The 27,938-nt window shown below is 39.5% G+C and overlaps 1 protein-coding gene across 23 annotated transcripts in view; it reads left to right on the forward strand.

Moving 5' to 3' along the window:
* MBTD1 (mbt domain containing 1) overlaps positions 1-27,938 on the forward strand; it is a 70,657-nt gene that overhangs the window by 26,457 nt on the left and 16,262 nt on the right. For 14 of the 23 annotated variants that reach the window (XM_006940199.5, XM_019817668.3, XM_019817672.3 and 11 more), the window contains 10 exons: positions 1,119-1,320; positions 8,434-8,573; positions 9,882-9,996; positions 12,428-12,513; positions 21,582-21,699; positions 24,036-24,170; positions 24,449-24,537; positions 24,750-24,984; positions 25,603-25,658; positions 25,998-26,102. In XM_006940199.5, the coding sequence (XP_006940261.1) occupies positions 1,167-1,320; positions 8,434-8,573; positions 9,882-9,996; positions 12,428-12,513; positions 21,582-21,699; positions 24,036-24,170; positions 24,449-24,537; positions 24,750-24,984; positions 25,603-25,658; positions 25,998-26,102 (1,233 nt within the window). In that variant the 5' untranslated portion in view covers positions 1,119-1,166. Of the gene's footprint in view, positions 1-1,118; positions 1,321-8,429; positions 8,574-9,338; positions 9,455-9,881; positions 9,997-12,427; positions 12,514-19,059; positions 19,177-21,581; positions 21,700-24,035; positions 24,171-24,448; positions 24,538-24,749; positions 24,985-25,602; positions 25,659-25,997; positions 26,103-27,938 lie in introns of those variants that run through there. The other 9 variants (XM_019817666.3, XM_019817675.3, XM_019817664.3 and 6 more) reach the window with 8 other exon arrangements.

Raw genomic sequence — 27,938 nt, forward strand, 5'->3', positions numbered from 1 at the left:
TCTTTTGCTCCCTGCATTGGTCCTGTTTCCTTATAGATTCTTTTTTCTGGAGATTTTTTTCCTCTTTATTATTTCCTATTTTCTTTTTAGTTTCTTCTCCCTAAACTTGAAGTTTTGCAATTTATTTCAGGACAGGTTGAGTTGGCAGTGTTACTTTTTGGGGATTTAGGCAGCTTGAAAGAGCGCATATCTTTCGGAAGAGCAAACATGTATCATTCACTGAAGATGATGTAGTGTCTTTGCAGTTTTTCTTTTGAAAAGGAAATAATGTTTAGCTTGAGATACTTGGAGTTTTTTTAACCATTGTTTATGCTAAAGAAAAAAATGAGATAAGACTGCAAATGTACAAATGTTATCTTCTCTAATATTTGAAATAGTTAATATCTAAAAATTCTCTAAAATTAAAAATTCCCAATTAATCACTCCAGAACTCTTCACAGCGATTTTTAAAAGCATCTGTATATTTCCTGCATGCTCTAAATTATAATAAAAATCTACACTTTTAGAGATGAAAGGTAAATTAAGAAACCATCTGTTTGTTATGTGTATTTCACAACAACTTAAAAAAATCATCTAATTTTTAAAAAATTTTTTTGATGTTTATTCATTTTTTTGAGAGCGAGAGCATGAGAACGCGCACGAGCAAGCGGGGGAGGAGCAGAGAGAGAGATAGAGGGTGAAGCAAGCTCCAGGCTCTGAGCTGTCAGCACAGAGCCTCATGCAGGGCTCGATCCCACAAACTGTGAGAGCATGACCCAAGACACTTAACCAACTGAGCCACCCAGGCACCCCTCTGATTCTTTCTGTAGAGAAGTGACCTACCTAGTTTATAGCAATTACTATTTGAATTTGAATTACATGGTGATCCTCTGATTGTGTTCCGTGTTTATTGTTGTCATTGGTATTCTTATTAGCTAACATGGTGGCTGATAAATTTGCACCCTGTAGAAAGGAAAGGCTCCATTTTGAAGCAAACATTTTGTTACAAAATAAAATTATCATTTGTCAGGGCTAGGTCTTCGTTTTCCAAATATCATCACAATTTGAACTAAATTCTTTGGGGTGGTGGTTGTGTATCTGTGCTGTGTCATGTATTATTGATTTTTTCTACTTTTAAGACTGAACATTCTTCACGCCCTGAAAGGAAAAGAAGAGACTCTTTCGGGATGTTTGACGGTTATGATAGCTGCAGTGAGGACACAAGTAGCAGCTCCAGCTCCGAGGAGAGTGAAGAAGAAGTTGCTCCTTTACCTTCTAACCTCCCAATTATCAAAAACAATGGACAAGTCTACACATACCCGGATGGCAAATCTGGCATGGGTGAGTATGCCGCCTTTCACTGTTATGCAGCTTCATATTGGAGGACATGTTCTGATTTCATTTCTTCTTTCATTTCCCTTCCTTGGAATTTTTCAAGGGAAAAAGAAACGCAGTCTGAAACTTACAGTTGTAGATGAGATCACTAGATTTCCATTTGATCTATCTTGCCTACCTGCCGTGTTCTGGCAGAAAGCAAGTAGAGCAAAATAAAAACAAAAGGCTGTTGAGAAACACAATGTGGACGTAAATTCAGTAATTAGGTAATAAATCCCAATGTAACTGAAAGTGTGTAGGATCACAGGCTTATAGAGCTGATACACTTGCAGAATGAGTTTCTCTCTTCTACAAAAATTCCTTATAAGAAGTTTTCTATTTTAACACTTCCAATGATAGGGTATCTCTAATTACCAGATTATTCTTCGTATTGAACCAAAATTATCCTTGTTCTCAATTTTGTCTTTGGGTCTTAGTTTTGCCTCTTAAAGGTACAGAGAAGAATTCTAATCCTTGTTATGATGATAACTGTTCACACTAGAACAGTCCCAAGTGACCCTAATTGCTTCAGCGATCTGTCATAGTGTCGCAATGATTTTAATTCATCAATAGCCTGCTCACTTTCCTCTGGGCATGCTTCAGATTTCATGGTGCTGGAGTGACAGCTTACATGACTTGCCCAAGACTGTCCTGTTTTTAGGATTGAAAATCCCATATCCTGGGAAGCACCTCAGGCAAATGGCTAGTCACCTGTGTAATAAGGGCAGCTGGTCACCTGTGTAATTAGGGCAGCAGGTAGGCCACAGAATTGCTTTAACTTTTTTGAAAGTAATACTGATTTCATGTATAACTGAAACCCTTTAGTCTTTACTACAGATTCACCACTAAACCAGTTAAACCAGTCTTGTCTGTTAGCAGTTGACTTTTTAAAAGATATTTTATTTGTGAGTAATTTCTACACCCAACATGGGACTCAGACTCACAACCCCAAGATCAAGAGTCACGTGCTGCACTGACTGAGCCAGCCAGATGCTCCGACTTTTTATTTTTTAATAAACGATATGAGGTTGATTTGAATAATACCTTAGGAGAGGCACGAGCAAGGGCTATGGGAACATGAAGGGCAGGCGATGAATTCTAATCTGGGAGGGCTTCACAGGGCAGGCAGATTTGAGCTGGCTTTGAAGGACAAAGGTGGAAGCTGTGGGAGAACCCTGTGGAAGAAGGGAACTATACTAGCAAAGATTGGGAAGTAGGACTTTGAAGGAATCATGCTGAGCCATTCAGATGTGGCAGGCACGTAAGTGATTGTCCAAACGAAACATTGCAGAGAGATGAAAGATCTGGTGGTACAACCATCTTTGGGCATGCAGTGTCCGAAAGCTTATTTTTAAATCAGTCAGTGCTCACCGAGGGCCTCTTTCAGGGTCCAGGCATCTGGTACTTGCTGTCAGCAGAGAGGCTTCCTATTGGCAAAAGTGGAAGGACATGCTCCTACTTCACTTGGGAGCCAGACAAGGTCATTTCCAAGGACATCGCAGAGACTAGGGAAGAGGGGAAAGAAGGTAGATCAGGAAAATTTGGAGTTAAGTTTTTGGCTTTGGGCAGGCCTCTAACTCACTGAGCCTGTTTTTCCATCTGTACAGTTGGGATGTGGGTATCTGCTAGGCAGGGTGGCCGGAGGACAAGGATAAGAGAAAGTATCCCCAAACACTCCAGCTGGGGCTGCAGTTACACCATGGATGCCTGGGAATGCTGAATGAGAACAGGAGCCAGCCTTGTTTGATACCACTTAGATTCAGGAGTGAGTCTGCCATGATAACATTCTGATTGTAAAAATTGAAAAATGATTTGGGCCCTGAAGAGGGCCCAGGAGTGATTTCAAGCTTACTCCCAAGTTGGGTCTATAGGTGGACTTGATAGATGAAATCAGCTGTACGTTTCTCTTAATGGCTCTCTTGATGAAAGGAAGTGGAGTGGAGGTGATCCGTGCTGGAATAACTGTCCTAGAACCTCAGCAGCCCAAAGCCAGGTTAAGAGGCCTGGCTGATGCATTCTGAGGGCAGAAAACTGGTCGGGACGCCTGGGTGGCTCAGTCGGTTGAGCGTCCAACTTCGGCTCAGGTCATGATCTCGCAGTCCGTGAGTTCGAGCCCCACATCAGGCTCTGTGCTGACAGCTCAGAGCCTGGAGCCTGTTTCAGATTCTGTGTCTCCCTCTCTCTCTCTGACCCTCCCCTGTTCATGCTCTGTCTCTCTCTGTCTCAAAAATAAATAAACATTAAGAAAACTGGTGTGGACGTCCCCGGGCCCGTCCACCAGGATGATGGACAGCAGGTGTGGCTGCAGAGGTTTCCCCTGTGGACACTGGTTGAGCTACACACTGTGCTGTCCTGGGAGCCTGTCCCTGAGTGTGGCAGGTATCTGGTGAGAATTAGGCACCTCCTCAGTCCGCAACAGGACAGGCTCTGGATTTGGAGACAAGAATCTTCTGGGGGCTTTCCTTTTTGAGACCTGCTAAGTTCCAGCCCCTTTCCAGCTGCAGTGGATTTTTTAAAACTTGAAATTATCCCTTGTAACCTTTTTCTTACTGAATTTTGATCTTCTTAGAAATTGTTTACTTCTAATTCTATCATTTAACATTGAAGGTTGTGTTATATAGTCTTCTAGTTTTATGTCATTTGCAGATTTGATAATAATGCCCTGGAGGTATTCTAGTCTTAAAAAGTTGAACAGCACAGGGTACTGGTACAGAATCTCGTAGGCTGTGTCAAAATACTTCCCATTATTGGGGCACCTGGCTGACTCACTTGAAAGAGCGTGCACCTCTTGATCTCAGGGTCGTGAGTTCAAGCCCCAAGTTGCATGTAGAGATTACTGAAAAGTAAATACATAAATAAACTTTAAAAGAAAAAAAATTCCTTGGGACACCAGGATGGCTCAGCTGATTAAGAGTCCGACTCTTGGTTTCAGCACAGGTGATGATCTCACGGTTCATGGGTTTGAGCCCCACGTTGGGCTCTGTGCTGACACTGCTGGGCCTGCTTGGGATTCTCTGTCTCCCTCTTTCTCTGCCCCTCCCCTGCTCTCTAAATAAATAAATAAGTAAATAAACATTAAAAAAAAAAAACAAAAAAAAGTTTCTACTCACTTATCAGGACCTTAAATTTCTCAATCTTTATTGACAAAGCTGTATGAGAGATTTTATCAAATGTTTTAACTCCTAAAAAAAAAAATTTTTAAAAAACCCATATTAACTCCTATTAATATGTGGTTGACCCTCAAACAACATAGGTTAGGAATGCCAATCTCCCATGCAGTTGAAAATCTATGTGTAACGTCTGACTCCCCAAAAACTTAATTACTAGGGGCACCTGGGTGGCTCAGCCCTTTAAGCATCCAACTCTTGATTTCAGCTCAAGTTATGGTCTGATGGTTTGTAAGTTCATGCCCTACATCAGGCTCTGTGCTGATTCTCTCTCTCCCTCTCTCTCTGCCCCTCCCTTGCTTGTGTTCTCTATCTCAAAATAAATAAATAAAAAATATTTTTTAGAAAGGTGTCTGACCCTTGATTTCTGCTCAGGTCATGATCTCACAGTCATGAGATCTAGCATGGCATTTGAGTTAGCACAGAGCATGGAACCTCCTTAGGGTTCTCCCTCCCTCTCCCTCTCTCTCTCTCTCTCTCTCAAAATAAATAAACAAAAACTTAATTACTAATAGCCCACTGTTGGTAACACTAATAGTCGATTAACACATGATATTTTGTTTGTTTTTTGTATTATTTAATCTATTCTTACAATAGAGTAAGGTAAAGAAAAAATATTTTTAGGAAAATCGTAAGAGGGAAAACACATTTACAACACTGTATCTTATTTATTGGAAAAAACCCACATATAGATGGACCCATGCAGTTCAAAACCCCTGTTGTTCAAGGGTTGATTGTATACTCTTGCCATGGTTTAGTTATACCAGTCCAGTAATATTATAACAAAAGGAAATAAGGTTTATTGAAGCTTTATATGTGCCAGGCTCTGTTTTAGATACTAGAGATACAGAGATAAAACAATATAGAATAGTCCCTGCCCTGGTGGAGCTTACATCCTACTCACAGGAAGTATACTTTGATATGTATAATTCTTGCCAAAGATTCACTATCCCCTTTGGGTCACAGCTTCTTTAGCTAGATGGTCACAGACCTTTTTAATCTGTTCTATAACTCTTTCTCCTTTTTTTTAAACTTTTTTTTTTAATGCTTACTTATTTTTGACAGAAAGAGACACAGCAATAGCGGGGGAGGGGCAGAGAGAGAGAGGGAGACACAGAGTCTGAAACAGGCTCCAGGCTCTGAGCTGTCAGCACAGAGCCCGACGCGGGGCTCAAACTCACAGACTGCGAGATCTTGACCTGAGCCGAAGTCGGACGCTCAACAGACTGAGCCACCCAGGAGCCTGTCCTTTTTTTTAAATGCTTATTTATTTTGAGAGAGAGAGGACGTGTGTGCCAGCAGAGTTGGGGCAGAGAGAGAGAGAGAGAGAGAGAGAGAGAGAGAGAGAGAAACCCAAGTAACCTCCGTGCTATCCACACAGAACTCAACGCAGGGGCTCCATCTCATGAACCCTGAAGTCATGACCTGAGCCGAAATCAAGAATTGGATGCTCAACCGACTGAGCCACCCAGGCACCCCTGTAACTTTTTCGACAGAAAACCATTCAGTTTTTTCTCTCCTTAAACACCGTTTCTTCATCTCTAATCCTTGGTACCTTTCTTTCATGATTTCTCAATAGATTTATAAGTACTGGTTAAAACTATAAGCCCTTCTAAGTTTAACTGTTTGGGTGGAGATTTGAGCCCACTCCAGCAGTTTTTCGCTCTGTTACTTTCTGGTATTTTATTTTTTGTTTTTTGTTTTTTCCTAACTCTTCTCAGGAATAATTGACAAAGATAGTTGCATATGTTTAACATGTACAGTGTGATGATTTGATATACGTTGTGGGATGATTACCAAGATTGAGATAAATAATACCCATGGTTTCACATAGTTAACTCTTTGTGTTGGGGTGGTGGGGAAGAACACAGTATCTACTCTCAGCAACTTCCCAGTATGCAGCACAGTATTATTAACTATAGTTACCATGCTGTATGTTAGAGTCTCATAATTTACTCTTCTTATAACTAAAATGTCGTACCCTTTGACCTGCCTGTCCCCCTCCCCCCAATCCCTGGTAATCACCATTCTATTTTCTGTTTCTATGAAATCGGCTTTTTTTTTTAGGATTCCACATGAAAATGATCCCATACAGTATTTCACTTAGCATATGCCCTGCCCTCCAGGTTCAACCGTGTTGTCACAGTGCCAGGATTTCCTTCTTTTTTGTGGATGCATAATATTCCACTACAATGAATAATACTACATATATGTATATATATACCACACTTTATGCATCCATTCAGCTATCAAAGGACATTTAAGTGTTTGCATTTTCTTGGCTCTTGTGACTAATGCTGCAGTGAACATGGAAATTCAGATATCTGTTCAAGATACTGATTTACAGTCAACTAATTTTTGACAAGGGCACCAAGAATGCAGAATAGGGCAAGGACAGTCTCTTTAATAAAGGGTGTTGGCAAAACTGGATATGCACATGCAAAAGAATGAAAATGGATCCTTGTCTACACCACTCAACAAAAATTAACTTAAAATGGATTAGACTTAGGGGCACCTGGGTGGCTCAGTTGGTTAAGGGCCAACTCTTGGTTTCAGCTCAGGTCATGATCTCCTGGTTTGTGGGTTTGAGCCCCACATTGGGCTCTGCGCTGACAGTGCAGAGCCTGCTTAGGATTCTCTCCCCTCTCAATCAAGGTAAATAAACTTTAAAAAGAACAAAAAGAATTAAAAAAATTGATTAGACTTCAGTGTAAAACCTAGAAATATAAAACTAGAAGAAAACATAGGAGAAAGCTTTTTGACACTGGTCTTGTAGTGATTCCTTGGATAAGAGAACAAAAACAAATGGGCCTACGTCAAACTAAAGAGGTCTGCGCGGCAATGGAAACAATAAATTGAAAAGCCAACCTACAGAATGGGAAAAAGTATTTGCAAACCATATCTGATAAAGACCTCCTACAACTCACTAGCAAAAAAAACAAATAATCTAAGTGAAAAATGGACAGAGGACCTGAATAGACATTTTTCCTAAGAAGACATACAGTTGGCCTACAGGTACATGAAAAGGTGTTCCACAACACTGATCATCAGGGAAATACCCATCAAAACCACAATGAGATACCACCTTACACCTATTATGATTGCTATTATCAAAAAGATAAGAGATAATGTTGGTAAGGATGTGGAAAAAAGGGAACTCTTATATACTGCTGGTGGGAATGTAAATTGGTATATCCGTTATAGAACACCATATGGCAGTTCCCCAAAAAATTAAAAATAGAACTGTTATGACCTAGCAGTCCCAGTCCCACTTATGTATCTGTTTACCTATTCTGAACTTCAGTTCTTGTGACCCTTCTTCTAATTCTGCCTTTCAGATCATTGTCTATTATGCTAATTTACAAAAGAGGCACATTAATAGGGTTTTGTTTTCCTCTGTTATCAGTGAGTAATCAAGCACCTACCTCAGGCTTTGACCCTCTCCTTTCCTCCTTGTCCTCTGAACATAACTTGAAAGAATCTTTGTATGACCCTTAACATTTTTCCAAGACTTGGCTCTTTTTAGCTTGCCCTTTGTGTTACTCCTTAGCTGCATTGCACTTCTTTTCCTCTTTTGTTTATAATCCTTTCAAAGGCTGGAGCTCTTAATGTATAGGAAAATGCCTGGCACACAGTGAGCACTAAGGAAATGTAAGTTGAATCTGATTTATTTTGTTTGTGGGCTTAGACCTTGAGCTGCGGTCAGACCCTCTGGAGCCGTGGCCATGGCATCATACCAGTATTTTCTCTAACTTTTGTGTGGGCTTTTCTGTCGTTTGTATAACAGAAGAAATTTTCTGTTAGAAGGCAAATATTTAAATTAACACTTAAGTAATTATTATTAAAGTGTTAGATAAAAATTGGTTTTATTACATGATTATAATAACACCATTGTTTTTGTTCTCTTAATTAGCTACCTGCGAAATGTGTGGGATGGTTGGTGTGCGAGATGCTTTTTACTCCAAAACAAAGCGTTTCTGTAGTGTTTCATGTTCAAGAAGCTATTCGTCAAACTCCAAGAAGGCAAGCATTTTGGCCAGACTTCAGGTAACGGTACAGAAACCTTCTTATTCTTTATATCTGTTATTTCTATGGCTTTCACTGTTTATCTGTCATTGGATTGTGATTCACTGCACTCCACTTCTACCCAGTTGGCCAGTTACCATTTTATACCCCACATTTTTTCAGAAATATGTGATCCCCAAAGTTTGTTCAGCCTGTAAAATTGAACAGCTATTATAATAGACAAGGCATACTATCCAAAGTAAACGATGAAACTGTTTAAGTGAATTAAAAACACCCTTTTTCTAAATAAGTATAAATATAATAAACGCCTTGTTATATACAGAAATTGAAGCCATTTTTCCCCCCTGGTTTCCTTTTGAGTTAACATCAAGGTAGAATCAATGCAGCATTTGGGGGGAAATGATATACCCTGTGGTTCTACTTCTCCATCATATCTGCTTTGTACTTTTGATCGCAGCCTGTTTGATACCTTGAACGATTGTGTTTGGTTAATCCAACTAACCTTTTTGAAAACGTTCATGGTATAAAAAGAAAATCATCTTTCTTTAAATGTACATCAATGACTACAACACAAAATGGAGATTCGACCATTTGACTAAGTTGTTAACTATTGTAGCATATAAACAGTGTTTTTAAGGCATTTAACTGATTTTTGTAATATATTTTATTTGAGTGATCACATTTTTCTTATTCGCCTGTAATTGATTGTGATCCTTACATAGCACTGAAAGGATTTATAAAAATTCCCCAAATTAAGGAAATACATCACTTAGATGTATTTCTATATTTCAGATAGACAGTACCTAAGATCCTGAGCAGTGGTCTGTACCCAAATGGATGGCAGTTTGTCACACTGTGAATTTGGCCCATGATCATTTTGTCATTGATCTTTTGCGTTAGCACTAAAGGTATAAACCTCAGTCACTTGCTCTTTAAACATTAAATTATCTTCTCTTACCATATAAATAGCAATGCTTGGCAACCTGCATGAGTGAATAACCACTGGTTTTATCTAGTATAAGAAGGAATCAAGTATCCACCACAGCCTATATTTTAACATCTTATGGGATATAATTTTTTATTAACATATTAATTTGCATATTGCTGTTTTAGTCTGTGCCAGCTCTGCTACCCATAATAGATGTCTACATTGTAGCAGAACTCCAAAAACCAATTCTCATGTTAAAATTCCTTGTATGTTTCCTCTGCTTTAATAATTTTCTAAACCCTTGATGTTTACTTAAGCAGAATGAGTAGTATGCAATCAAGTTAATTTTTTCGGTGGAGGGGGATGAATGAAAAAGAATCCTATTTACTTAACTCTTCTTGTTTTAGGGTAAGCCTCCAACAAAGAAAGCAAAAGTTCTTCAGAAACAACCTTTAGTTGCTAAACTAGCTGCATATGCTCAGTATCAAGCTACCTTGCAAAATCAAGCAAAGACTAAAGCAGGTAATATTGGTGAATATAGTAGAAGTGAAATGTTTGATAATGAATGATTCACCTAGTTTTAGTCAACATTTAAATTTTGGATTTTGTTAACTAAGCTATTTCTCTGTCCTACTAGTACATTATGACATTAGGCTTCCTGATGATGGTTTTGGTTTCAATAATTTATTCTAGGGGTACCTGGGTGGCTTAGTCAGTTAAGCGTCCAACTCTTGATTTCGGCTCAGGTCATGACCTCACGGTTTCAGAGTTCAAGCCCCACAGTGGGCTCTGCACTGGCAGCTCAGAGCCTGCTTGGGATTCTCTCTCTCTCTCTCTCTCTCTCTCTCTCTCTCTCTCTATGCCTTACCCTTGCTCGCCTTGTCTCTCTCTCTTTCAAATAAACTTCATAAAAATAAATAAATACACAAATAATTCTAGAAGAGAGTAATTGTGTTGACAGTTTCACAGTGCTTATGGCAATATCCTTAACGTATTTTATTGGGGGGGCGCCTAGGTGGCTCAGTTGGTTACGCATCCAGCTTTGGCTCAGGTCATGATCTCATGGTTAGTGAGTTCGAGCCCTGAGTCAGGCTCTGTGCCAGCAGCTCGGAGCCTGGAGCCTGTTTCAGATCCTGTGTCTCCCTCTCTCGTTGCCCCTCCCCTGCTCACACCCTCTCTCAAAAATAAATAAAAAAATAATTCTGGGGTGCCTGAGTGGCACAGTCAGTTGAGCGTCTGGCTCTTGCTTTCAGCCTAGGTCAAGATGTCACAGTTTGTGAGATCAATCCCCACATCAGACTCCATGCTGACAACACAGAGCCTGCTTGGGATTCTCTCTCTCCTCTCTCTCTGCCCTTCCCCTGCTCGCTAGCCCTCTCTCTCAAAAATAAATAAACATCAAAAAAAAATTTTTTTTTAATAATTTCAAAAACATTTTTTATTTGGTTATTTTCTGTGTTCCACTTCTATGCTGTGGCTGGTGGGGAGCATTATGGAGATAATAAGCAAAATGATAGGACGTTTAGCGGGCTTCAAAGGTAGTGGGGAGATGAGAGTCATAAAAGGAAGAGATTGAGAAAGGATCATTTCTAATAGATTTTTTTAAGTTTATTTTGAGAGAGAGAGAGAGCGCGCAAGCGAGCGGACAAGTGGGGGAGGGGCAGAGAGCGAGAATCCCAAGCAGGCTTTGTGCTATCAGTGCGGCACCTGCCAGGGGCCTCAAATTCACAAACCACGAGATATGATCTGAGCCAAAGCCAAGAGCCGGACACTTAACTGACTAAGCCATCTAGGGCCCCTGATAGAAGATTCTTAACAGGAAGGCAGAAGCAAGGAAGTATAGTAGGGACTGAAGCAATGAAAAACCCTAGTGAAGGCAAGGTATTAATGGCAGATACTGGAGAGAAATCTCACTGAAAGGGGCACCTGGCTGCCTTAGTCAGAAGAGTGGCAACTATTCGTCTCAGGATCATGAGTTCGACCCCCACATTGGGTGTAGAGATTACTTAAAATTTTGGGGAAGCCTGGGTGGCTCAGTCAGTTAAGTGTCTGACTCTTGATTTCAGCTCAGGTTGTGATCTCATGGTTCGTGGGTTCAAGCCCTATGTTGTGCTCTCCGCTGACAGTGCAGAGCCTGCTTGGGATTCTCTCTCTCTCTCTTTCTGCTGCTCCCTCACTCATGTTCGCTCGTGCTCGCTTTCAAAAATAAATAAACTTTTATAAAACTTTATAAAAAAAGACATGGAGAAAGGGAGAGAAAGAATCTTAGGAATCTTAAGTTAACTCCATGCCCAGCACAGAGCCCTTTGCAGGACTCCCATCTCATGACCCTAAGATCATCACCTGAGCCAAAATCAAGAGTCAAATGGTTAACCAACTGAGCCACCCAGGTGCCCCCCAAAAAAACACTTCAAAAAAAAAAAAGAAAGAAAGAAATCTCATTGAGATGCACAGTAAAAGCTACATGGGAATAAAAACCCAAAAGCAGCCATGGTAGTGTTTCTTATTCTGAACAGTTCTGCGCTCAGCTGTTCTTTGCTGCTTAGAACATGGAAGACTTAAGCTAATATTAGCTTTCAAATATGATCTATGTGAAAGTTCATGTTGATTGAGAAAAGTTCTTAAAATTTTGTAGGAGAAAAGAAAACTTTCAAGATGATGTTATTTTTTCTCTAAGTTTACTTATTTATTTTGAGAGAGAGAGAGAGAACAGGGGAGGGGCAGACAGAAAGGGAGAAAGAACAATCCCAGGAAGGCTCTGTGCTGCACACAGAACCCAACATGGGGCTCAATCTCTCCGTGAGATTGTGACCTGAGCCAAAACCAAGAGACCGTTAACTCACTTGAACCACCCAGGTGCTCCAAATGATACGTTAGTTTTATGTCATTTCACATTTTCTCATAAATAAAAGATTTGAGCATTGTAATATATCTAAATTTATTTTTTTTTCAGCAGCAGTCTCCATGGAAGGCTTCAGCTGGGGTAACTACATCAACAGCAATAGCTTTATAGCAGCTCCAGTTACCTGCTTTAAACATGTGAGTATGGAATTTCTCACCTTGTACTGAAATGCATTGTCATTGTTTAAATCTGACGGTACAGTAACACCTAAGCATCTTACCTTTAGAAGATCTTTTTTTTTTATACATTGTCATAAAAGTGCTAATTTTTAAATGATACTTATTAGTACCTAGAAATAACTTGTAGAAATTGTACAAGTAAACGCGTCCTATAAAGAAATTACAATTTGAAATTATTTGAATAGGGAAAAGTACCAGTCTCCTCCAATTTTCATATTAAGTTGAACCATATCCAGTGCTGGTTTTGTTGTATATCATGTGTATTGGCAATGTCACGTGGTTCAGTGTAACACAAAGCATCCATCGTGCATGTGACCTAAATCTTTGTGGTCTGACCTGATAATTCAGAAAGGGAGGGATCTTTCTTCCAGTTATGTTTTGTCCTCAAGGGTAAAATCAGAAAAACAAAAAAAGAACTATTAGAAACATAGTATTGTGGGCTGGAATACATGATATATCATGGAAACCCCTTTGCAGGATATTCTTTTTAGCAAGTAGATTCTTAGAGAGTATATGTTGTAATTCAGAATTATGTTAAAAATTTTATCTGACAGTAGGTTCGTTCCTTTTGATCCTCTTCCTTTTTATTCAATTATTTGTGATTCTCTCCTGTACATTTTTGTACCTTTCTACAAGTTTAATTTATATTTAAAGGTTCTATCTGCTACTGACTATGTACAAAAAGAAAAGAGAATTTGGAAAATGAATGAATGAAATTTTGTTTATACTAAACATTCTGTTAAGTTAGCACTTTACTTTTAAATAACAGCATGTGGACAAGTGACCTTGAGTTCTTGCTGTGGAAACCCAAGTGAATTTTCATTTGTTCACGGCCAATAAAGGATCTTGATCAAGCCTGAGCTAATGAAATCAGTGGTAGAAATATAAAATAAAGCTTGAGTTCATTAATTTGCTAGTTTTCTTTCCTGAAAGCGTAAGTGTTCAGCCCTTATGTGGTGGCACGCTGACCCTCTGAACCAAGCTAAGTAGAATCTTAGATACTTTTATCGTGGTGTAAAGTACATAATTTGCTTTACATAATGTGGATAGTAGTGTCAGTTTGTGAAATACATTACATACGTGGCAACAGCAACATTAAAGAGAACAGCAAAACAAATGTTTAACTCTTCTCTCTGTATTTCTTTCTGCTTTTCAGAAGCTCAAAATCAGATTAAGTTCTGTTAAAATAACTCTTTTATCCCAAATACCTAGAACCTTTGCTGTCTCTTTCTGAATAGTCTTTATCTCTTTTCCTATCTTTAATATTTCGGTTTTTTCCTGTTTTGCTGTCATAAACCATGTAAAGCTGTGTTAATGTAAGTAGTCAAGGTATTTTTTTAAAAGCATATTTTATTTCATGCCCATGTCTTTGAATAATGTTATATTAAAGTTCCTTATAAGAAAATCTCCTTTATAATAACAAAATTGATTTTGTTTTCAACTTTGCTGTTAAGATTAAAATGTTCCATCATATAGGTTAGAGCAGCTAGCCTTCACCGTATTATTAATGATACCATGCAGGCTCCTGTCTCTAGCTCAGAAGTAAAGCATCTGTCCCCCGTTGTCTTCTTATTCCACTTGTCTTTCTTTACTGCCTTTTTCTCACCAAGTAGAAAAGCAACTAATACTGGTAATTTATGAGTGTATTTTAGTACAAATGACTTTGCTTTATTGCCTTAACCAGCATCTTCACTTGAAGCCATTTGGTTTATGTCAGACCTCATGCTACAGTTGATTTTATCCTTTAGAGCTGACGCTTCCTGGTTCTTCCCCAGAATAGTTTTCTAGGGGCGCCTGGGTGGCTCAGTCGGTTAAACATCCTGCTTCGGCTCAGATCATGATCTCATGGTTCTTGAGTTAAAGCCCCGCGTCAGGCTCTGTGCTGACAGCTGGGAGCCTGGAGCCTGCTTCTGAATCTGTGACTCCCTCTCTCTCTCTGCCCTTCCCCCTGCTCACATTCTGTCTCTGTCTCTCAAAAAATAAATAAATATTAGGAAAAAAAAATAGTTTTCTAGATCTCCAAGGAGAGTCACTGGCTTTGGCTTTAGAAAGTCTGTTGCCAGGAGCTGCTGGGAACACAAGGCCCTGCCTTTTTTCATCCGCCCTCTCATCCGCTAAGACTCAAACCGCCCACCCTAACACTGGTTCATCAGTAGGGCCCACTTCCTCCAGACTCTGCATCTGCCTTATCCCCAACTGAAGCACAGGTTGGGGGCCTTTTCCTGCTCCTAGAAGATTCTTTTTCAAACATAATTTCACTTGGCACCTGGGTGGCTCAGTCGGTAAAGCATCTGACTCTTGATTTCGGCACAGGTCACGACCTCAGAGTTGTTGAGATTGAGCCCCAAGCTGATCTCAGCATGAAGCCTGCTTAGGATTCTCTCTCTCTTCCTCCCTCTCTCTGCCCCTCCCCAACGTGAACTCACATGCGTGCGCGCGTTCTCTCTCTCTCTCTCTCTCTCTCTCTCAAAAATAAATAAATCAACTTAAAAAAAAAATAATTTTAAGAAACCTCCAGTGTGTAACATGGAAGCAGAGCTGTTCTGAATGAACCAAGAATTGGGGGTGGGAGCAGTGTCAGGGCCCTGACTACCTTGCTTCGCTAACACAACCCACCCTCATCTGGAGTAAGGATCACAGGTAAACAAACACTTTATATTTTCTGGCACTTAAGTATGATTGTGATTTGTTCTAAAATCACAGGATTTCAAGAAAGGAATTCTCTTTTCCGCTGTCTTTCAGCTTCTGAGAACGAAGTTTCTGCAAAGTATAGCATAGGACTGGGTCCTCTTTGGTAATTGCTGTAATTATGCAGTGGTTTATATTCAGTCCCTCAGTTACAGCGATGTTTGGCATTTTTTATAATTAGCAATGGAAGTTGAGTCTCAACTGTTATAAATATGTCTACTAATAATATCTTTCATTTTGTCTAGGTGAAAGTTTGGTAGTTGTGAGACTTTTTCTTTTTTTTTAAGGTTCAGAATTACTGCTCTTTTCCCTTAGTCTAGGTAGGATAAGAGGAAGCTGCACCACTCGGTCTAGCAAGAGTGGGATGGGGTGGCCAGAGCCTTGGCCCCTGATCCTGGGCTCTCCCCTTCCGTGGCAGTCTCTGAGGTTGGAAACCACTGAATTATGTAATAACGCTTTTAATTAATCGTAAATCATGTCGCAACACTGTAAAATGTCTTAAAAATCATCTAGCTCATCTGATTCATCTCTTGTTGTAAATGAAACTCTTGCTACTTTTTTCAGTAGCTGGATTATAATTTCAGTGTGGGGGTTTAACCTGCTTTTCCTAATGCAGAGTATTTTGTTTTTTTAATGTGGTTTTGAATTAAGCCCTTATAGGAAAACCATTTTCTTATAGTTTGTCTTTTACTCACACACTACTGCCACATAATATTTCTGACCCCAGATATGCAGGCTTTCCACACATCAAGCAGTTCTCTTACACCAGCTGGGTATCTGAAATTCAGCTCACTTCTGATGTGGTCTAGCTGGAGTTCATCACACCCTCAAGTTAAGGGCTCACTCCCACGAGATTACCCCCACTTCAGATACCAGTCAAAAGTTTTAGGTTGTTACCTGTGCTTCTGACCAACTAGCTCTAAATCAGCGTTCCCATGACCTGCTCCTTGGGTTCAGTAATTTCAGCCATTCAGTAGAATGGCTCACAGCACCCAGGAAAACAAATACTTAATATTTGCCCATTTATTACACAGGTTATAATAAAGGATACAGGTGAACAGCCAGATGAAAAGATACATAAGTCGAGGTTGTGAGAAGGGACCTAGAGCCTCCATACCCTCTCTGGGCGTATCTGTCTCCCAGCACTGCCAGGTGCTCACCAACTTGGAAGCTCTCTGAATCCCATATACAGATTTCTCTTGCCATCTAAAAGTCGACTTAATGCCTCTTTACTTTTACAAAAGGCCTGCGTTAGTACGTTTTTTCACTAAGGACGAAATCAGAAAAGGATTTTTGCTTTTAGGGAATGTTACTGCTTCCTCACATTATGCCTCTTCAGCTTTTTTAAGGTTATAGTTATGGTTTTATCTACTTTTAGATGGCAGGGGAAGCCTGTATTTTGAGATTCTGTTGAACGCTTCATCGTACAGGCATGATCAATCATGAAGTCAGTTTCCAGACCCTCTCCTGGAGGATGGGGACTGGGGCTGAAAGTTGTAAGCTTCTACTCCTAGCCCGGTCTTTCTAGTGACCGGCCCACATCCTGAGGCCATCTAGGAGCCTACCCAGAGTCTCCTCATTAGAACAAAAGATGCTTCTATCACTCAGGAGATTCCAAAGGATTTAGGAGCTCTTTGTCGGGATCCAGGGTCAGAGACCAAACGTGAGAACATAAGGTGCTCGTGGTGCTCTTACCACTTAGGAAGTTACAAAGGTTTTAAGAGCTCTGTGCCAGGAACCAGGGGCAGAGAGTGATACACAGATACGTATTTCCTACCTTTGTTTCCTACTGGTTCACAGCTCCTAAAAGCAGTATCTGTATCTATCCTAACTGTGGAAAAACCCAAAACGGTACTGCAGCACCACATGCCAGTTAGGTACATGGCATTAATGAAATTCAAGGTGATTTTCTTCTAGTAATTTGTGTTTGAAACCAAGAGAGCCTCCAATTGGTCACTGTGTATGTACAACATTGAGCTTTAAAGCATTCTTAATTTTTTAAAGACTGTAGTCTAAGATTGAAGCAGTGTGGTTTCCCATTATCTGCCTTATAAAATCAAGTAACACATTCCTTTCCTAGACACTACAGCACAAGCCAAAATGCACTAATCCCAAGTGGTCGTGAAACATATACATCACAGTCCTTCAGACACATATTCACAGACTTAAGATTTCTTTCATTTGATACCCGGACTGTGTACTCTGGTGTCTTGTTGACTCCTTGCTAAGACCAAAAATCATCCTACATTTTTCTCCCTTGAAAATAGTTGCAGTTTTGATTTTTTTAATAAAAGGTCCTTTGTACACATACATGGAATCACTTTAAACCTGAGCTTACTATGCTTTTTCATCCTGCCTCCACAGATATTCCTGCTATTACTTACGTGTTCTATTCTAATCCTCTGGCGCCTGACCTGTGTGCCAGGTGTTTTGAGAAGACAAGTTTGTTTCTTCACACTTCTTTGCAATACATATCACAAGCATATTTTTGTATTTTAAGGTCAAAAACGAAAGTCCTTCGTTTGTGTATGAACAGCAACGGTAGTTTTTCTTTACTGTAAACCTCATAATCCACTTCTCAACTTCTCAAGTATGTGTTTCTTAGTTAAAATAATCCATTTCAAGTAAAATTATTTTTTACTTTTTTCCCTGGCCTTGACTACGCATACCCAGGACTTCCCTGAAAGTTGGAGACCAGTATTCGTGTCCATTTTAACTGAAGTTAGAGTCTTCAGTATGTCGCCCGGGATCGCAGAATTTCTTCCTACTGGAAATCAAACTTCAGTGTGTTCCCAGTACTTGTTAGCGCTCCATCTGATTCAGCTGTCGTGGGTGTTGCCATGAAGTAGAGTTTCTGCAGGAAAGCAGGGGGCTCTAGTATTATAAAATTCACCTGTTTTTTATGTTTTAAAGAAAGCCTAAAGAATCTAGATTATTTTAATTTTGCTCTGTTTTCTAAAGCGGCTCTTGTTTTTCTGTTGGGATCTCCTGATTCTTAAACAGTATTGGTTTAATAATTTTTTTTTAAGTTGTGGACTGTTTTATGCCTTTCAGATTAGTAGTCACTGCTTTCTACCCCTTTTTACACACTCATAGCATTCTCCCATTCTTAACCTTCTACCCCACGCATCCCATTTTCCTTTTATACTCTTGGCACCCTTCCCTCAGCTGCTGCCACCACCTCATAGAGTAGATTCTGGTCTCAAATCAAAAGGTGAGTGGACTTTCTGGAGAAAGAGGGAACCATTTTTTTCCTGTTTCGACCTCCTACCAGTTCCAGCCAAGTAGCATCTAGGAGTTCTAATTTCCTTCCAGTTAATTTCCAGTAATGTTTTCTCCCCTTTTTGGCTAAACAGTATTTCATCTTTCTGTACTAGATGAACTTTAATAATCACATGCCTGTTAGTCTTAAGATGTTTCAGTGGTGGCTTTTTGTACATTTGCCATATCATCCATCAGTGGGATAGATTCTTTCTTGGTTACTTATGTGCAATTTCAGGGCTAACGTCTGCCCACTTGTTGAAGTTTGTGGGCGGTTATCAAAGTAGGTTGGCAGTTGTGTGGAGGGAAATTGTATTTCTGCCATAAAACATCATATATGGGCAGTGTATCAGCCCTCTGAGAGTCTAAATACTAGCCATCTGGGCTGTTGGCCTATCTGGGAATGTTCTTGAAGTGTAGAAAATAAAACTTCCCGCTCCGTTGTTTTTTGATAGACAACAGTCAGGTGTAGGTTATCATTCATTTGTGCTGGGGAGCCCTCAGCATGTGGATTTGGCCATGTCCTGCAGGACCTGATGACAGCTTACCTTGCAGGGAAGGAGAGTCGCTCCCAGATAGCCCTCACGAGTGGCCCTGGAGCAGGAAGTGGTGAAGCAGATCTTCCTGATTTGGGAGGAGCCTGAGGTGGACCTCTCGTCCTGAGTCTGGAAGGTAAATTTGTTGTTACCTGTAAATTATGGTTCTGCTAGTTCATGCTATGCCAATCCAGACTTTCAGAGGTATCCCTCCTGCCAGCAAGAGAAGACAGATGACTTGGATGAAGATGGCTGTCAAGCCCTGGGTCATTTAGTCTTCCACACTTAAGAATATTCATTTTAAACAAAAGGGCAGATATATCTATGAAATTACCTTATCATATCAACACACTGAGCACACACTATGTAGTAGTAACTATGGTGCTCTTTTTTGTTCTTGTTTCTTCGTTTTTTGTTTCTCAGAGTGAACCATATGGATTGGTTTAAGAGGGCCTAGCAGAACCACAACCTTACAGGCAAGAACAAATGTCACTTTCTGCTACTTTCTCCTATACCAATCCAGACTGTAGGGACAAAAACATAATATCCCCCAATAAAGTGAATATTAACCTATTTTTTTAAGTGAGCAATATATTGACACTTCATCTTCTTTAATAAAATGTAACTAAAAGTTATTTTCTCCAAACAATTGTTAAGGCTGAGAAAAAAAAAAAAGTTGGTATGACATTGTCATATCTAGCTCGAAGAGGAGTGCTGTATGCCAAATTCACTTAACAGTGTGCCAACCTCACCCCCAGCTTATCAGCATAACCATGCTTCTTTCTTCTCAACAAAAACTAAACCCATTCCACAAGATTTGGCAGCCAAACAAAGAGGGATTGATACCCTACCTTAATGTAGTGCATACATTTAGCTGCATCTATCTGCTCTAATTGGTTCTTCCTCACAGAAATGAATACATGGTCTTGGTGTTACTATATCTTAGCTTAATCCACGTTACCTATCATCCTTCCAGCCTCTCCTTTTCTGATCGTATCTGCTGGCAATAGGGATGGCCCTACAGTCTAGAATGATATAGGGGGAGATAGCAGAACCTGAAGAGTCCAGTCTTTCAGTTCAAAAACAGCAGCAAGAGGTAGTCGTACTGGATGTATTGTTTTATTTTTGCACGGCTCAGGGAGATAGTTTACATGTACTCTTCCAGAATCACAAATATTTGAGGTAGGCCACTGTCTCCAAGTTACTAAGGTATATTCATTGCTTGCTACTTAAAGTAATCACCATAATTTGATTCTGTCTTTGGTTTCCAGACTTACTCTAGTTCAGTATTAATTTGACCTTTTCTTCCTCTCCTTCAGAAACGTCAGAACTATTGAGAGGATAGGGGTTGAGTACTGTTTTAGGCTAATCCTCCTATTGGGTTGGCATCTACCAAAGTATAAGAAGCCTTGCATGGAAGACATTTGCCCACTGTTCAAATTGGCTAGATCGTGTAACTCGTAGATGTCTTTGTTTAGTCATCTTTGAGCTCTGAAGCTGTTTTGTCTTTTCCTGATTTGTTCATATTATCAGGTCTTTTATAACCTCACCCAGTCCTTTTCTCTGTGTTCAGGGTTGTAAGTTATATTTAATGAGGAGCCAATTATCAAGGCCACAGAGACTATTTAATATTATCAGCATTTATATTCCTAAATTCACTTATTTGACTTAATTAGCTATTGCATAAACTTCAAATAATTGTAAATGGCCTCAAGTTGTAAGGATTAAAATGTAATGGAAATTATAATTTGGGAACATGGTAGATTTGGGAAAGTCTCTTCATGATGCTCTTTTAATCAGTTTCCTGAGTCCCCATCATAACCATGTAGTGTGGAGGCTAATGATTACCAGTTCTGACACTGAAAGTTTTCTCTTGTTTGTAGTAATTCCTGCATGAGAAATTTAGAAATAATAAGTTACTTGACAATTTACCACGGTATGCAGCTCCAAAAACTCTTCAACTCCACCTTTTTTAATAACTTTAGCCAATGTTTTTGCCATATCTGTTTTAACAGACTCTATTTCTATTTTATGAATTTAACTTAAGTTGAAAATATAGATAAGTTTTGTTTCTCCTGTTAATAGAAACCACATGCTGATTGGAATTATTTTTCTTTCTGCTCGTTAGCCAGATCCTTTAAAATTAGAGGTTGAGGTAAAGTGCATTCATTGAGTGTATATTAAAAATAACAAGTTTCTTAAATCGGCTTTATCCTGTGAAATCTGTTGAGTTTGTGATTCAGCTTTTATAAAAATTGCTGTTCAAGTCTTATATTAGAACAGTATTGGATTTTGAAGTTAACATGGATCTATTTTAATATATGTGAATTCTCTTCATCTTGAGCTTGCCCCTGACACTGGCTTTTTCCCAATAGAATTCTGTGAAAAGGGAAATAACAATTATATTTTTAGAGAAAAATGAATGAATTAAATGGCATTTTTAATTTAATATTTCCGTTATTGATGGTAATGCTTATTTTAAATAACGTGTTTTAGGCTTTATGTTAATAAGATGATAATTGAATAATTTTTATATGACAGGCACCTATGGGGACCTGCTGGGGTGATATCTCAGAAAATGTGAGAGTAGAAGTTCCCAATACAGACTGCAGCCTACCTACCAAAGTCTTCTGGATTGCTGGAATTGTAAAATTAGCAGGTGAAAGCACATGTAATAATTTACCCGAAAATGCCAATTATATCTGTGACTTTTAAGAAAGCGTATTTGTAAATTTTGCAATTGTTGCCACATAAATAATAAATATGATAACAGGGCAGAGGTTAGCAAAAAAAATTTCTTTTCTATAAAAGCCAGGTGGTAAATATTTTTAGCTTTGTGGGCAGTACAATCTCTGTCACAGTTACTCCGCCGTGCAGTTGCGGCATGAAAGCAGCCATAGCGATGCATAAGTGAATAGGCGTGGCTGTGAGCTGGGGACACTTTATTTATGAGCACTGAAGTTTGAATTTTATAGAACTGTCGTGTATCAAGACATGCAACCATTTAAAAACGTAAAGCCAATAAAAGTAAAAATGTAAAACCATTCTTAGGTGGCAGAGTGTAAAACACATCAGAGACAGTAGACCGGATCTGTGGGCCAACCTCTGGTATAGGGAAATACTTTGAAAGGTAACAAAAACCTGAAGTGCTAAGAAAAGTGGTAAGGTCCATAACCCAAAAGTAAACTAGTGTTGATAATTTCATACATCTTAGGTTCTTTTTCTTCACCCCCACTGCTTTCCATGTACCCTAGTCCTTGTTACCCTCTGGCTCATCACATAATGCATTAGGTATCTACGGTGTTAGACATGATGCACAGTGATGTGCAGAAGTGTAAAACCTAGTTTATTCCATGACCTGAAATCTGCCAAACGCGGACTACCTTTATGATGAGGTGCTCAGTGAGTGGTGCGGTGGGGCACTGTAGCACTTTATGGCAGGCAGGGGTGTGGGGGTGCACAGCCATTCAAAAGATAAGAAGTTGTCCTTAAATTAGTGAGCGATATCTCATGCATCCTACTTTTCCTATTTCTCTCCAGCCATTCTCCCCCAAACACCCTGCCCACTGCTCACTATGTACTGCTGACAGCCTTGATCTACTAAACATGATCTTCTGTTTTTCTGCTCGAGCACTTCTGATGGCTTCTTTGTCCTTAAAGGATCAAGATGGTTGGCATTTACAGTTATTGATGAGTTGCACCATAGACCACTAGCCAGATTTTTGGTTGCTCCCCACCATAAATGCGGTCTGTGTCCCGATGAGGCTAGTTCTCTCCCTCCTCCCTCATAGAACACCTTGTCACCTCTGTGCCTTTGCACATAACATATTACCCAGTTCAATTCCCACCTTTCCCTTGAAACATTCCCCCAGCTGTTTAAGCCTTCTCTAAATCTTGCATTATTCTCTATACTATAAAACAACATAATCTTTCTGTCTAGATGTTTAAGCTAGTTGCATTTAAATAGCTCTAAAGATCAATGCGTTTAATGTCCAAGAATTATTTCTACCTTCCATCTCCAATTTTACATTTCTGTTTTATCTCATTGCACCATGTATCTTATTTTAAGCCACTTTAATGACGTTTTAGAATCGAGCCTGATGTTAATCATGAACTAGAGCTCGGCAACAGTTGGCAGACTCATGAATTATGTTGTAAATTGTTGAATTTTGAAACTAAAGGTTTAATGCTATAAATTTTCTCCATGGATCTTAACACGTGAAAATGCTGCTGAACTGAGCTCCCTGCCTGGAATATAAGTTTGTTGGGCCTTTTTTATTCCCCTGAAGGCCTTAAATTAAACCGTAATGTTGCCAACAGAAGGTTTATTAAATTATAAATAGGATATATCATACACTTTTTGTTCTTCCTAAGAAATAAGTCATTTCACATACTTTCTTTGGTGTTTATTGAACTTTTTTACTTAGTATTTTCACATTTTGTTTCCAGATAAATAGGACAGAAAAATTTGGGCTCTTGAGGCAGCCACATCCAAATCATCCCAAAATAATTGGTCATCTAATCAGCTGGACAAAGCAGTTTCTTTGAAATGACTTCAACTGGATTTCTATGATGTCTTGACAAGATTTTCCTAACTTAACCATAACCTTTTTTCGTTTATTTTCAAAACCACACATTCTAGTAGGACTTTCCCACCCTTGTTTTCACTAAGAATTTATTTTCTAGAAAATTTAAGAAACTATGGGTAAAATTGAACTCAATATTTAAGGGGGGAAGCCATGTCTGAAAACAGTTAAACTACTGGCATTGTACCTCCCCTGGGGACTTGTTAGAAATGCGTGTTCTCAGACTTACCCAAGATCGACTCACTCAGAATCTCTGGGGGTAGGGCCCAGCCCTCCGTGTGTTAACACGCCCTGCACGTGATTCTGTTGCAGGTGCACCCTGACATTTGACACCCACTACCAGCGGCTGTGTCCTGTTTGATCCCATTCCATTCTTCTTACTGTGTGGTGATTGATCTGTTGGTTTCAGGTTACAATGCCCTTTTAAGATATGAAGGATTTGAAAATGACTCTGGGCTGGACTTCTGGTGCAATATCTGTGGTTCTGACATCCATCCCGTTGGTTGGTGTGCAGCCAGTGGCAAACCCCTCGTCCCTCCCAGAAGTAGGTGGCCTATTTACCCTCACTGTCATTGAAATATATGTACTTTATTGCAGTGTCACACGTAGTAACATTCAAGTGATACAGAAATTAAAGTAATCATTTTTGGTTTTAAGTAACTTCTCTGATGGCAAAACATGCTCGTTCTCTTTATTTTTGTGACTTTTCTTCATAACCTTAATGCTCTGAGTTGCAGGGGAAAATTGTTATTTTTTTAAAAATAGTTTATGAAGCAGTTCTGCTCTTTGCTGAAGTGTAACTGGTTATTTCTTTTGTTTTAGCTATTCAGCATAAGTATGCAAACTGGAAAGCCTTTCTAGTGAAACGACTTACTGGTGCCAAAACACTTCCTCCCGATTTCTCACAGAAGGTAAAGACAGGATCTCAGAAAGGACTGAAGTGTCGATTGAGAGCTCTGAAAAGGAATAGCCTGGAAGTTTTTAAAGGAATTGTTTTCATTTAGTGAGCCAGATGATCTAGTTAAATATCGAGTGCACTCCGTATTTTTAATGGTACAAAATTGAAATCAGTTGTAGAGTTCTGTCATGAATTCCGAACAGTTTTTGTCTGCTTTTGTTTAAGGTTTCAGAGAGTATGCAGTATCCTTTCAAACCTTGCATGAGAGTAGAAGTGGTTGACAAGAGGCATTTGTGTCGCACACGAGTGGCAGTGGTGGAAAGTGTCATCGGAGGAAGATTAAGACTAGTGTACGAAGAAAGTGAAGACAGAACAGATGACTTCTGGTGCCATATGCACAGCCCGTTAATCCATCATATTGGTTGGTCTCGAAGCATAGGCCATCGATTCAAAAGATCTGGTAAGCACCTGTCACAAGCCCGCCTATTGAAAACATCATTGAGGCTGAATTGTACTACCGTGGTTATCTTTCTTTACAGAATAGCAAAGATCCGAAATAGCGTTCTAGTTGTCTGGGCTGCTTATTGTACCTTAATTAGGGGATGTTCACACCAGAATATGAGTGTCCCGGCTAACTCCTTTATATTCCTTCCATTTGTTCTCAATTAAAATATAATGCACTTTTGGTCACAACTACATTTTGTTCTCTTCTACTTTTCTTATCCAGCCCATTTGGAAGATCCAAAGGTAGCCTTTCCATTTGCATTCAGTTTTAATCAAAATAGCAAAATTATATGTGGTTAGACCTAATACTGAACACATTAAAACATACTTCTGAAGCTGTGATTCCCTCACTAGGGAATTGCAAGCATTCTAATTGGCTGAGCGTATTTCATAGCACATGTACTCTGAAGAGAGCATTCTATTAAAGAATTATTTTTCACCATAAATGTAGAAGGCATGTATTTCTGCCATGTTTTAGAATATACATACCTTGTGAGTTTGAAACCTTCAAAGAAACGTGGTTTTTGGTCTTCTCACAAATGCTGACAGATTAGTATGTAACTTTTCCTTGTAGATATTACAAAGAAACAGGATGGACATTTTGATACACCACCACATTTATTTGCTAAGGTAAGAAGTTTTTATAAGAACCCTCATTTGTAAATTAGGTTTGAAAGAGGGTTGTGGGTTTTTTCCTAACATTATGGAAATCACAATTACATTTGTTCACTTAAAAGGATTAAGACCTTGTGATCCATAGGTGTCACAACTATTGATTATAATTATTCTTAAATTCTGTCCATTTGCCTGAACTCTCTCTATCCTCCGACGGAGGTTTGAGTTACAATACTAGGTAGGTAGGAGAAGGCATTTGGTTTTTTCATCTGGTAAACATTTTCAAAGTGGTAATATTTATTATTAAAATGATAACATTTGTAACAGCCGATGTGCTTTCATGTAATTCTTTAGGTAAAAGAAGTAGACCAGAGTGGGGAATGGTTCAAGGAAGGAATGAAATTGGAAGCTATAGACCCATTAAATCTTTCCACAATATGTGTCGCGACTATTAGAAAGGTAAGACAATAGGTTTTAAAGTATAGAAATGCAATTGTAAGAACTGGGTTTAAGGTAATAGGAGAAGGAGGCCCTTAACATACTCATTTTGACATAAAATGTATGTATCTGGATCTTCACTGGGGAGAGGGTTGGTAGTAATTTTGAAATAAATTTCAGTTCTCTTATCAGTGGTTCTCTTTCTACGTAGCTTGTTGTCAAGATTGTCATCTTGAGTCTGCTGCCTCTAGTTATGGAAATATGTATCCTGAGTTAGAGGAAGAATATTTATTTAAATTACTTCTGGTCAAAGCTAGTCCAGCACAGAATTGCAACAAGGCCAAATTTATCTTCACTTTACTGTTTTTCCCTTTGTGCCTTTTTTCTTCTTTTGGTAGTACTTGATTTCTTCTTTTTTTCTCTCTTCTGAAGCTGCGTTTATGAAAAGGTCTAGAAGAGTGGTTCTCAGTTCTCAGTAGGCATCAGAACACCCTGGGGAACTTAAAAAAATACAGGTGACCAGACTTCTTAAATGCCTACCCCACCCTGTTCCGATTTCATCAGTCTGGTGGGGGGTCCTTGCATTGGCATTTTTTAAAAGTCCCCAGGTAATTCTCCAGTTCCGCCATGGTTAAGAACCACTGATCCAGAGTCTACCTATATAAGGGTGGAGCTTAAATTGTGATTTGCATTTCAGCACAGTTTAAAGCCTTGAGCCAAAAGAATTAAAACCAGTTATGGTTGCTGCCATGTCCCAGGCACTTGAGCTCAAGGTCACACAGCTAGACAAAACCGGCTCCAAGTTTTTGTTCTTCCTCTTTACCTGACCCAGTGATCAGAGTCCCCTGGTATGATTTCAAACATAGATTTCCAAGACCTACTCCAGACCTACTCGATCGGAATCACAAGAAGTGTTACACAGGATAATGTATCTGTTTTAAAAATGATAAAGTTGTCCAAGTGATTCTGACGGTCAGGTTTGGGAACCAGTCCATTATGCCATGCTCTGTTCCATGAAATGAGAATGAAGCGTCCAGTGAGTAGAGCGTCAGACTTCGTTCAGGAATTACTTAGTTCGTGCTTGCCCCACTAGGTTTGGTTTGGACTCTAAATAAAAAGCTTACAGTCTTGTAGAACAAGGTAAGATACATAAAAATAAGTTTGATACAGGATTGACTATGACTTAAATGTACACAGTACTGTTGGGATTCACATAAAAGGGCACATTGTCTCAGAGGAATCAGGGAAAGCTCTATAGAAGGGAGGCTATTTGAAAACTTCACCTTGTAGGTTGGGAAAAACAGCCCAGCAGAGATGCAGGGAGGAAACTGTTGTGGAAAGAGAATGTGCACAAAAGCACCGAGATAGGAAAGCACAGGCCAGGTTTAGGAAGAGACTGAGTTGTTCGTACAGTACACATCAAACAAGTCATACTGAGTATGGTGGTCAAGGCTTTTCTTTCATCAGGAACAGAGACCCATGCAAGTTAGCTCTAAGAAAGTTACCCTAAGGACATGGCAATCTCACAGACAGACATGCAAGGACACAGGGACAAGAACTGGAAAGCTGTAAACCTAGTGTTATTCTCCCCAACTCTCGGGGCCTCTTTGTCCCATCTCTTCCCTACTCTGTCTCTGCCATTTTCCCTCACTCTTGTGATTGGTGTTCCTCTCGCTCCGTCTCCCTGTGTGGCTGCTAGCTCCATCCTGTATCACAGCCTTTCAGGTCCAGTTCTGACCCATGACTTGACAATAGTCTCTGTGTCTGTTAATGGTAATTACTGAGAGAGATTCTAGCTGAGCCCAGCCTTTGGCTTCATCCCCTAAAGGTTAGATACTAGCCCCCAGCCCAGTCAGC

Source organism: Felis catus, chromosome E1 (genome assembly GCF_018350175.1).
Source record: "Felis catus isolate Fca126 chromosome E1, F.catus_Fca126_mat1.0, whole genome shotgun sequence".
Taxonomy (NCBI): Eukaryota; Metazoa; Chordata; class Mammalia; order Carnivora; family Felidae; genus Felis; species Felis catus.